Source organism: Acanthaster planci, linkage group LG04, assembly GCF_054643075.1.
Source record: "Acanthaster planci isolate LZ-2023a linkage group LG04, COTS_SCS, whole genome shotgun sequence".
NCBI lineage: Eukaryota > Metazoa > Echinodermata > Asteroidea > Valvatida > Acanthasteridae > Acanthaster > Acanthaster planci.
Genome location: NC_141780.1, coordinates 19504749 through 19516648, shown reverse-complemented (window position 1 = coordinate 19516648; position 11900 = coordinate 19504749). Strand labels below are relative to the sequence as shown.

The following is an 11900-nucleotide window of genomic DNA, read 5'->3' as shown; positions in this document are numbered from 1 at the left end:
TATGTTCACGTTTCTTCTGTTCTTTTTTTTAAAAACTTTCCTGTGAATACTTACTAAAATATGGCTTTATTATTGCAGGGTAAGCTTTGTGGTTTAGGTCGGATGTTGTGGTTCCTTTACACAAGTTTTTTTGGGGGGACCACAGTCTGTTATGGCATTATGACGGAATTTCATTGTGTTAAAATGTATGATGTACGTGTATGCATGTTGACCTTCCTGTACAAGGCCATAAAAAGTAGCCTTTCAGGATGGCAAACTACCTAAAATTTCCAACCGGTCAACCAGGGGCTGCATGCCCTGGCAGACCATTTTGGTGTGGAATGGAGTGAACGTTAAGTTAATGTAATGAACGTTAAGTTACCAAACTTAATGTTCATTCCATTTCACACCAAAATGGTCTGCCACAAGTAATCGCTTATTCTACGTACAGTCCTACTCCTAGTCCTAGAGTGGGACCTTTTTCCACAGTCTATCCACTGAGGACTGGTTTGTTAACCCTGAATAATGACCTCTTTAGCCGAGTCACCCTCAAAACTAGGATTTCCTGATTTGTTCGCGCACCCCCCCATAGATGGTCCAAAATTGCCTGTGCAATCTGAATCTGAATGATTTATAGGCTCATCTGTCAAAATCTCTGCTATTAGAGCCTTTTGTCGCATGTGGACTGCGTGGCTTGTAAAGAATAGGATGGAATCCAGTAGCAGGACTGCCAGCTTGAATTCCTGAAAGCATCAGTCCAAATTGCTCTTTTTTCCAATGGAGAATAGGCATAAAGGCGATGGGCCTCATGACTGTTTTGACTAGGGGTGATTTTCTCTTGATAGAAATGTCTTCAAAAGTCATTAGTTAAGCTGAAAATTCTAACAAAATGAAAGATGCGGAAGTGAGCATTAATTTGATATGTGTCTTGAACACCTGAGAAACGTGTAAGTATTTTTTCTGATTTTTGAAGTGGGAATATTTATCACTGTAAGTCTACAGTAGCTTACTTACAAGTATGCGTTTTACGAAGCTAGTAAATATAGTGGTCAACAGAGGGCGGTCAATGGTCGCCCTTGGTTTTCGTCTGCGATTTGCCCCAGTCCCATCAGGAGATTCCTCTTGCAGTTCAACAGTTGCACAGATTCCTTCTTTTGATCTTTGATGCTCCTGTAAGTATAACTACCACGTTAATTTCCCACTCCTGACCTCTGCCAGGTGTTGTGCATTGCTGCCCTTTAGTATACTATACGACGTAGGAGTATTCGTCGGGCCCTGTTTACGTGTTGGTGCGATCGTTGGATTTGCGCCTAGGCCCAGCTGTTGATCGTCATGATCGTGCAGAATTTAGCTGCATTACTACTATACTAGGGGTAGTAACCCCCCTCCCCCCCAACTGTGGGGTTAGACGTCCGCGCCGCTCCCATGAACCCCACAGAAAATGAGGGAGCGGGGCGGATGTCGGATCGGACCCCACAGTTCTGGGGGTAGCTGCTTTAGTACTGTACTTGTAGTCGAGTCGTCGTAGGGCTGTGAATGGCTCTCTTTTCACATTTGCCTTTGTATTGTTTCCTAGGCCTACCTCCTTGTTTGTACTGTCGGCATCACAGCCCTACTTCAGCGCAGGGTGTTAACGCCTGCAATCCTAACTTTAGAATTGTCACAAACTTTGAATTCAGAAAATACAGAAAAAGACACTTTAAAAAAAAAAGCATCTGAGACGAATGTATTTTTCTCCCTTGGCCAAGCTTATTGCTCACAAGCTTATGTTACCTGTATCACTTTGTCATCATTTAACTCATTTGCATAGTACATAGGCCTACATATCCTTTGCTTTGCAGCATTTCTAGTAATTTTACCTACCGATTGTTTCCACATTGCAGTATCTCTGTAACTTAGGCTAGCATTTAACTGTCCACGATTTGCCGTATTTTGCATATACCGGTATACCAGCTAAAATGTTGTGAGCTGTTGTTAATTATCAGGTCACAAATGTGTCACCTCATTTGGCATGATGAAATCAACTGACCACGATAGTCGAATCACCACATTCTGCGAAAACCAGTCAGACTTGACAATAGGTGGCCAAAGTAGGGACCTGGCGACTATCTGACTATACAGGGTGCCCCAGAAAAAACCAAACCCTGAGGAAAGGGGTTAATATGCCCAAACCATGAGATATGATTATAATGTATAAGGATCTCCGAAAAGTAGAAGCAGTATTCTTTCTAATGATACCTTGACGGTATCCCTCCTGTCATGCATGACTGAACACCATTGTCTTGAAAATGGGGCATCCGAACTCAGTTGTAACACTTTGGATAAACCAGTGATGAATAGGGTTGTCCTCACACCCTGTAGTATACGGTCAGAGATGTTAGATGTATCTAGACAAGGCCCGCGAATGCTTGGAATGTCAATTCTGTAACAAACCCCAAAAGTGAGTTTACTGAGTTAAAACTTACTGGCCAAGGTTGCTTTCTACATGTAGTTGAAGGCTTGTAAACATATCTTTCATTGTGGAAAATTAGAAGGAACTAGGCTTATTATTATTTTTCACACTGGTAATGTCCATTATTCACCAGCATGTGAAACTGTGCGACACTTTTAAAACAAGAGTCACAGTATGCTCTCTTGATGCAAACTGTCCCCATGCTGTGTTGGTTTTTGCTGATCAGAATAATTCTGGTCACAAGAGACAGTGCTCCATCATGTCCATCGGTCAGCATTTTTGGAGATTTAATTGTTTGCACATTCGAATCACCCGATGGGAAATGTGAAATAAATTTCCTGAACCCAAACCCCTTGGGGTGGGTATGAAACCACATATTGAAACCAGAGGATTTAACCCCGCTTGAGTAAAAATTCATTTTATGGAATATAGCTCAGGGCCTCTGCTCACAGGTTGATTTTTAGGCTACTTAAAAAAGTTCCTAGTGAAGAGGATGAAGGAAAAAGATGTGGACACTGCATAAACGTTGTTAACAATAATATTATATGTAATACATGTACATGTAGCTCCATTGCATACAGCACTGATCATAACCGAGAGGAGTCTCAACTCTAAGAAATTATGACCCTAGTATGAAGAAAAGATAACAAAAAAATGGATTGCATGTCCGTTTATCAGGGATTATAATATAATGGAAAGGTCAACGTTCAACTGGGTCAGCTTTTTTCTGGGGGATAAAGTCCACCAGGTGATATTTTTTGTCTGTGGCTAAGCTGTGCTGTCATTTATTTGAGGAGTTGATGTGGTGATAACCAAGCGTTTTTTCCAGTCTTCTGTGCCACGTTGGATTTGTCAGCATTCAGATTAATTAGTCACTTGAGTGATGCCTACACAAAGTTAATGGTAAGGAGTACAGGTGCTGTACATGTATGTGTTGCCATGAATGTTCAACATTTTGTGCCAATTTTGAAACCGTGCAGCCTCACTGTTGAAAGATTTCATGTTTTTGAATTGGCAATGAGATGTGGAGCGGACACAAACAGTGGCTCATTAGCTGTTGTCTAGCAACCTCCTAACCCCACAGAATTAGACTATAAAGGCATGTGGAACAAAAGAATGGTATCAGGCATACTTCTCAGATACAAATTTTTCGATGGAGGACACAGGGTTAAAAGTTTTACAAATTGTTATTTTAAGGATTTTCTCAAGGACTCTTTGCTTCGTTTGTTTTATTTTTGGTTTGGTAGCAACTGAACAAAACGTTACAACATTTGGGCCGGTGATTCCAGTTTTAAAACTTTGGTACTCTCATAAAAGCAGAATCTAAAAGAGAATGCTTGTCAACTACAGTATGGCAGATACATGTAACTGGTATCGAATTCGGGTACTAGAGAGTTACATCTACTTTAAAGTGTCGCTTTTGGGAGGGAGAGTAATGCTGGAAGATTTCAAGGATTGCCTTTGTCTCTTGACCTCCACCGGGTTTTCAAACTTAAATAGTTGTTCCTTCTGTAATTTTTTATGTCCTTCCTTGATAAATAGCTAAGAGGCTGTGAAGGAATCTCACTGTAGGAGTGTGGACAGCCACCTACCCTCTACCACTTCTGCTGTCGAAATCCTCCGCCTGGTATCCTCACAATGCATACTATATTCAAGCTGGCCCTGGTGCCACCCCTCATGTGCATCGGCATGATGATGCTACCCTTCCTCATCTTCTTCTCGCCCACGATTCTCACCACTGCGGCCATCGTCTTCTTCCGTCCAGACCTGGTCTTCAGGCTCTACACCCGGTGAGAAATTTTTAAAAGTTTTGTACTGTGTAGAGTATTTTTTTTTCAAACGCATGCTGGATAAGAATATGATGCAAATCTGGGGAATGGTTGTCACAGAGCACTAAAATAAAATTGGAATTCTTAGTGACTTATTTTTTGAAGCAGATCTATCTCTCTTTCTTGATGTGGTAGTTGGAGGCTGCCATGTAGTTGGGGTAGAAAACATGTTCAAAAGTTTTCCACCACAAACTTTTGAAATTATGGTGCTTTTTCATGCTTTTGAAAGTGTTCTGAGTTAACATTTTTAACCCAAGTACCCATTCCCATTCTTTGCAACTTTAGTCAGCAGTTGAACGGAGTCTGTGGTTGGGGAATGCTTGCAACCCGTCAACCTAACCTCCAGATGTTCTGTGGTCTAACTCAGTTCAATTCTGTTATTCATTCTATTTCCCGCAGCTTCAAGATGTGGCACATTGGTTTCCGTTCCAAATCAGTCACCGTCAGCAAGTACACCTTTTCCTTTGCGGAGCGAGGTCAGCCAGACCCTTCCCGCCCTTCAATGCTGTTCCTGCATGGGTTCTCAGCTGCCCAGGACATGTGGTGGCCATTTGTGAAGGTATAGTAATAATGACGAGGGGGGCTACAGGTAACTTCACAGCACTGCTTGGGTATTGCGGAGGTGGGGGGCAGGGGCGTGGCCCATGGAGGGGATGTGATACCCTTCACCATTCTCAAAGTCCCGTGCTGGTCAGCAGAACCGTGCATCTGTTAGCAAAGGTCAGGCTGCCATCAACAGTGCCACCCAGTACCGAAGTGTGTCCAACCCCGTCATCCTGAACAGCTCCCTCTTCCCTCAACCCACTTTCCCATTTAGCTGATTATTTATCCTGCGGGGAGGAGGTTTTGGGTATCAATTTGACACTGGGGGCATCATCCAAGGTGAGCGGGCACCATGCAGCACTAGGTGGCGCTGTTTATGGCAACTTCTTTATGCCCTCGTTGTGCCTTGAAAATCTGGTGCAGCAGTGAAAGCATGACTGAAACTTTGAACAAACGGAAAAACAATTGTAGATGAATGTATGTGATGTTTTTGAATTAGTGCAATGTCTGTGACTAAGAATAAAACTTGGGTAAAGGACTTACTTGAGCCGCAGGATTTGTGTGAAATAGTGAGGTAACTTCCAGAACCTGTAAATCCAAACCTCAAGTGTTTTTTGTGTGATCCTTGGAATTAATTAGTTACTCCCAGCTCTTGTCTGGGTCTGGGCAGAATCCTTTTTCTGTTTTATTTTGTAGGTCATTTGACAATGTCGTAAAAGAATCCCAAATTTTTCTTTTCTGACAGCATTTGCCCAAGGAATGGCACATTGTGGCCGTGGATATGCCTGGACATGGCAAGACAACTCGTAAGATGAGCGACAGTTTCTCCCTGCCTGCCCAAGCTGCAAGGATACGGCAGGTATGCAACTTGATGAGCTGTGACTTCATGAGTGGCTGGAAAAGAGTCTACAGAACACTTAGAAAGTCAAACTGTGGCAGTTGTATTGTTGAGGCTTGTACATAGCCTCGTACCATCCTCTCACAGTGAGAGAGACAACTCTGGAACACTCTCACACGGAAGGAGTTCAATACTTGGACAATTTATGTGTTTGGGGCAGTCTTGGGTTGTGCTTTGTTCTGGAGTCAAATCAGCCAATCACTCACAAGCTCTCTGGCAGCACGGAGCATGCAGTTCATGTACAGTTGGGGCAAAAAATTGACGTACACCTGGTTGAACAAAAACGGATTTCCTCAAATTTCACAATTTCACTCGTTCCTGCCAACTTTTCCTTTCATGGCGACAGACAAGATGGGTCTTTACTTAATGTACATGTATGGTGTATGCGTCAAATAAAAACATCCAGAGACATATGTACCTGTATGATTCACATTTGTATTTCCAAAAATCTAAATTTTACATGCTCCAACCCTAATATTTACTGCCACTTTCTTTATTTTTTGTCAAATCTCGTAGTCGCCGTGGACCACTTTATGAAGTGTTTTTGAATGGCAATAAGGGGGGGTAAATGTAAATTTTCACAAAATGATTTTTCAGAAATATTAATATTTTGAACCCTAATAAATTTCTCTGCGTTGTTTCAATTGAAGTGCACACTATGAACACTAAGCATGTTAAGTTGAGATACAATTTGTCTGACCGCATAAAGAAAAAGTTGGCAAAATTATTTCAAACGGCCAAAAATTTAGGAAAACTTTTTTCTACCAAGTACGCAAACTTTTTGCCCCAACTGTAAATCGTGCCATAATGGGGGATTAACATGTTGTTGCAAAGCTAGCACCTGCAATTGACATAAACACTGATTTTTGTTTCCTTTTAAATGCAGTTCACCCAAGCTGTCGGTCTGCGTAAGAGGCCCTTCCATCTGGTGGGAATTTCCATGGGCGGCGGCGTAGCTGGGATTTACGCTGCTAAGTACTCGGAGGATCTGGCCAAGCTCACCATGTTCTGCCCCGCAGGTTAGAGCCAGGCTTGTTACGTCAAAGGTCACTATGCAAGGTCATTGACTTGTCTCGGAGTAGAGTAAATAGTTATCTCAGGTTCTCTTTCTTGCTTTTGAAAGCACTGGAAGATTTCCTTAGCTAGTTGTGTGTCCTGGTGAAGTTTGCCTTACAAGGATGCTGTTTGATGAGTTCAGGACCACAGCATGGGACCTGATGATGCTCATCTTGTGTACCCATCCATCTTATTCTGATCAGTAGAATGAATTTCTAGATTTTGATCATGAAGAGCACTGGTAAACTTATCAGTTTGCTACATTGTGGTAACCAAACTTCTAAGTTGACAAGGTTATCCAAAGCAAACTGGCTGTCCCAATAAGCAGGCTGTAAGACATTGCACGAATGTGTACACGTAATGGACAACCCCCCTGTGCAACCCCAGAAGAATCTGGAAAAACAGTCTGTTGACTTGATGGCAAGATGACCCTTGATCCTTTTGTGTGGAAAGAAGGTGAGGTTGTTTTCCAGCAATTTTTGGAACGAGGCCAATTTGTTTTGATAGCTGATCGGTAAAACTTGTTTGCAGACTGACATGGTAAACACAAAGGTCATATGGTGTGATGCCCCTAGTGGGACATATCGCTTGTGCAATTCATGTAAAACACAGAAAAATAAGAGTGAAATATGATCTCTGCTTTAAAAAGTTCTCATGAAGTTCACAACTTTGAAATCTCCTGCAGACTGAATACTAACGGAGGATTCTTTATGTCCTGTGCATGTGATAGATAACAGAACATGCCATTCTTTGAGGTGATGGCTTTCACTCTGAGACTGGTTCATAACCCCCTTGTTACAAAAGACTGCAGCGTAGAGGAAGGCAGCTAAATTGGTCAGAAGACCGCACACTCTTGAGCTGAAGTATTTGATTGAAATTTTTAAGAATTTAAGACACCTGCTTCATGTAAATTACTTGTATATGTAAGTACTTCAGGGATAAAGATGGTCTGATTTATAGGGAAAAGATTTCTGGGAAATAGGAATGTCTTGGGATTTCTAAACAGGAAACATAGTCCTTTCACAAGGCATCCATGGAAAGTACTCAATATTTATTGATATTTAAACTCTTGTATGTAATTTTTGTTGTAGGAATCCAGTCCAAAATACCCAGTGAGTTTGAGTTGGCTGTGAATGATGGCAGACTTGCTAATGGCTTGCTGCCAGAAAAGGATGAAGATTACAGCAAGATGTTGCCGTTCTTGATGTATGAGGTCCCAAAAGTTCCAAGTCTGGTGAGTCTCTTTTCTAACCGTAGCATTGTAGTTGCAAAGTTTAATATTTGACGTAGGGCAGCCTTTGAGATACGCACTTCAGCACTGTTTCCCTCCAGCACAAGCCTTGAATAGCTGGAGGAAAGATAACTGAGTAAGAAGTCTTTAATTAGAAACTTAAGTGTGATATTCATTGAAGACGGTAGATCATGGCCACCTTAGTTAAATGTTCTTTTGAGTGGCTAGCTAGGCATGTTGGTGTTAAATGAAATTCAGTGGTCAAAGTTTGAGGCCACTAAGGTTGGAACCAGATAAGCCATGTGAACCAGGGAACTCATCAAGTTTACTCTTTTTTAAAATTCTCTCTAACTTTGAAGCACAAACTGATGGCATGGAGCTTCAGTGTTTTTGATCCCTTGTAAACATTTCTGGACCGGCAAGATGCTTTTCTCTTAACATCAGCTGTTTTTTGTTCTTTACAGTATTGGAAAGGGATGAGACTTCTCAGGAAAAACAACAATGCATTCTACAGGAAAGGTGAGTAGTGTAGAGCAAGCCAGCCTCAGGGCTGGTTTTAGACAAATGAGGGTGGAAAGTGGAGAGTAGCTCCTCAAGCTACTGGAAATTAGTAACTAGTGAATTGCTTGGGCTACTTGTTCTAGCCCAACAGTCTCCAATCTTCCAATTCTTGTACAGTTTTTCACACACCTTTGAGGTTTAGGGTTTAAGTTTGTTTTAACTGTTCAATCAAAGGGACATTGAAATGCATTGAGTTGAGCCAATTTCTATCCATCTTGCCGGTAATGATTTTGATAAGAGTCTAGTAGTGGCTTGTCATCCAGCAAGGCTCGGCCCCCCTCCCCCGAATCCACTTCGTTCATGATCTCCCTTTCTTGACTCAATTGGTTGCAGTGATGAACGATATGATGGCCCCAACCTCCAAGGATTCCCTGCGGGCCAACATGGCATCCATCAGTGTACCTACCCTGGTGATCTGGGGCGAACACGACAAGGTAATCAATACTGGGGATTGTTTACTATAAAGCTTTGTGTTCCTGGCATTGATGCGCCAGGGGTGTAAAGTTTCTTTGTGAAGTGTGCTTTTTCCTGTAGTGTGCTCAAATATCTTTGCTTTTTAGCTCCATCACCCTAGGCCATAAAAACAGAGTCTCCGCTTGTTATAGTAAAACTTTCCTGCATCACTGTATAAGGGAACCCATCATCCATTCTTAACAGGGTACGTTTCCAAAATTTCCTTTTCAAAGGGAAGGCTATGATGTCTGCATTATAGGTCACAAATGAAGAAAATGGTTTTTTTCTTAGACTGTGCTACAGACCAAATGAAGCCAGGGTTAAACACTTGTCGTCATCATCAGACGTAGGCTTAGTTTGCCCGGGGTCGTCTTCTCAGATTATACACAGCAGTTGTAACAGGTGCCGCTTCCACAGCAGCCAGCTGTCATCTTGGCTGGTTGTAAAGTTAGGTTGAAAATTCCAAATTCACCCTCTAAAAGAACAATTAAAAATTCCTTGAAGTTGGAAGATATTGGTGAAACGTGCTAAAATCAGGACTTTGTGCACAAGCTCCACATTGGACATTCCAACTTGCTGAGCATGGTAGAAAATTCTGAATAGCCAAGTTGATGGAGCACCAGTCTGATATCCTGAAGAGGTCTTGGGTTCAAATCCTGCTGTGGTCTTTGCTCAGCCTTATTCTGACACTGGCGATCTTTTTGTTTTCAGTTGCTCCATCCTTCTGGGGCCTCCGTTCTCAAGGAGGGCATCCCCGAGTGTCAGGTGCACGTGCTTGAACGTTGTGGCCACTCGCTGCATATGGAGCGACCATACAAGACATCTAAATTCTTGCGCACATTTGCCGAGGAAGAATAAGGATAGTACATGTCGTTTGTTACAAAAAGAAAATATGTGAATCAAATGTTTTTGAATTGGAGTAAGATGGATTGAGACGCCTTGGTTAACCAATGCTACATTGCTCATGCCCTATGCACCTACACCTGTGCACCTACACAGTAGGTGCACCTACACAATAGGAACCATTAGAAATCTCTAGATTTGAGCCTGTACTTAATGTACAGGCCTGGAAAAGAATCTCAAGGTGAAACTTGCTGTATAACCACTTCGCGCCAGTGGCAGTTATCAATGTTGATGATGCTGGGACGCATCATTTTTTTCTGTTTCCAAAATTCTTTTAAAATTCTTTTCTTCATTTACTGGACACTTACACCCACATGAAAGACTGTCTGGTTTTTACTCTAATCTGACAGACAATATCTATTGACGCTGAAGTATTTCAGCCTGGCCTGCCGCCTGGTAAAAAGAGCCCAGATTTTGCGGTGTTACGTAATTTTCTTTTGTTCACGAAACTGGCACAGTGTGCTGCTGACCTCTTTTCAATAGGGGCCAGATTAGCATGCAGCGACACTGTGTGGCTCATCCCTGCAGTGGTGGAGTGCTTTTGTCCCCAGTGGTAATCTGCTCACGCTAAATCCCCAAAACCGTGGTATACTGTTTCAAAACAAGGCTGGATTATCTCCACTATTGAGAGCGAAAAAATGTTGGCAATGTCCAGCAGCCTGGTCTTTTGTTACAAGGCCCAGTTCCCTTTGTCCGATTTCAGAAACATATGAAGCAAACTATGGGACAGAGAGACCCCCCCCCGCCTTTGTGTTGGTCATTGTTATACTGGTATCTCAGGAATTCTTTTCAGACATCTAGGGGGGATGTGTTAAGTGACAATTGGCTGGAGTGTGTATAGGGATTAGACTTGTTGGGGGGGTACCCCTTTGTCCCATTTCGTGCCTGTATATTCGGAGACCCCGGCCACACGTATCAAGAATACAGGCCCGGTACCGGAAACCCCAGTGGCAAGTGGGGGAGGACCTGTTATTGTCAAAGCTAGAATGCTACTGTTGTCATATTTGTGGCTCTCTGGAGAGCTCTAGCTAATGTGTTGATTCATAGCTATTTAATTTTGCCACGGGAGATTTGTTCTTTCCATATCAACACATTTGTGCATTAGGCCATACAAATCTTTCAGCTCACTTAATGTCGTTTCAGTGGAATTGCCTTGTCATACACAAAATCCTGTGCATTTAGTCAATCCGATTTTAATCCTCTGGAATATTGTAATTTAACGATGTTCCCATTTCGATTGTGGCAGTGTGTGTGTACATATTAATTTTATACCCATTATTCTCAATGCAGTTTTTACAACCTACTGTTTAATTTATAATGCAAATCCAATGCACATTTATGTTTTTGTCATTTTTCACATGCATTTGTCATTTCTTGCATAATTGCTCATATTGACTGATCCTACTGCTTTTTTATGAAATCTTCATAAAAATTTATCCATTTTGCTGAAGACTTTTTACTATCAAGTTCATGGTGACGAAATCCAGATATCATGACATTTGGGGGAGTGTTTTTCAGGAGTGTTGATAAAGGAAGGGTGCAGTGTTAAGTTCTTATAGTAGTTGTGTACTGCTGTGTTATATCAAAGATCAATTTTAAAGATTCAGGATGTTTTTCTGAAAAAAAAACCAAAGCCTCGCCCTCACCTCTGCAGCAGAGTAGTTAGTTAACATTCACATTTCACTTTTAGAGTATGTTTAGTTTCATTCGGATTCAGTTGGGGCCCTCCCCCAAAAACGTTTTGTCAGGTAAAACATATTTTGCAATATTGGTAATGATTAAAAAAAAACTAAAAATGTTCCAGTTTTCCAAATTTTCCCATCATTTTTTGCCAGAAAATTATTTATTCAGTTCCGTTACATGTGTTACCAGAATTAAAGTATGTGTAATAAATTCCCAAGTAGATACATGCAACTTTCAAGTCCCTTGTCTTCCTGTAAAATATATAAAATGTTGTCTTGTTTTCTAACTTTTTTGCCTTGAACATGAAATAAA

The 11900-nt window shown here is 41.6% G+C and overlaps 1 protein-coding gene across 3 annotated transcripts; it reads left to right on the top strand.

Annotated features, from left to right (window-relative positions):
• Positions 1-999: 999 nt before the first annotated feature.
• Positions 1000-11826, top strand: LOC110986474 (monoacylglycerol lipase ABHD6-like). 3 transcript variants are annotated; one of them, XM_022248357.2, is made up of 9 exons: positions 1000-1151; positions 3974-4221; positions 4660-4819; positions 5549-5662; positions 6588-6720; positions 7849-7991; positions 8453-8507; positions 8883-8983; positions 9714-11826. In XM_022248357.2, exons 2-9 carry the CDS (start codon positions 4070-4072, stop codon positions 9858-9860), a joined length of 1005 nt encoding a protein of 334 aa, XP_022104049.1. In that variant the 5' UTR covers positions 1000-1151; positions 3974-4069; the 3' UTR covers positions 9861-11826. The 3 variants fall into 3 exon arrangements, with proteins under 3 accessions (XP_022104049.1, XP_022104051.1, XP_022104050.1); XM_022248359.2 differs by lacking the exon at positions 1000-1151 and adding an exon at positions 1217-1352; XM_022248358.2 differs by lacking the exon at positions 1000-1151 and adding an exon at positions 3018-3334.
• Positions 11827-11900: the final 74 nt, after the last annotated feature.

Excerpts from the sequence above, each read along its gene's own strand:
- LOC110986474 (XM_022248357.2), top strand. The coding sequence starts at position 4,070 with ATGCATACTATATTCAAGCTGGCCCTGGTGCCACCCCTCATGTGCATC. Across the intron at positions 5,663-6,587 it reads AAGCTGCAAGGATACGGCAG|TTCACCCAAGCTGTCGGTCT; the intron begins GTATGCAACTTG and ends TTTTAAATGCAG. Across the intron at positions 7,992-8,452 it reads TCCCAAAAGTTCCAAGTCTG|TATTGGAAAGGGATGAGACT; the intron begins GTGAGTCTCTTT and ends TGTTCTTTACAG.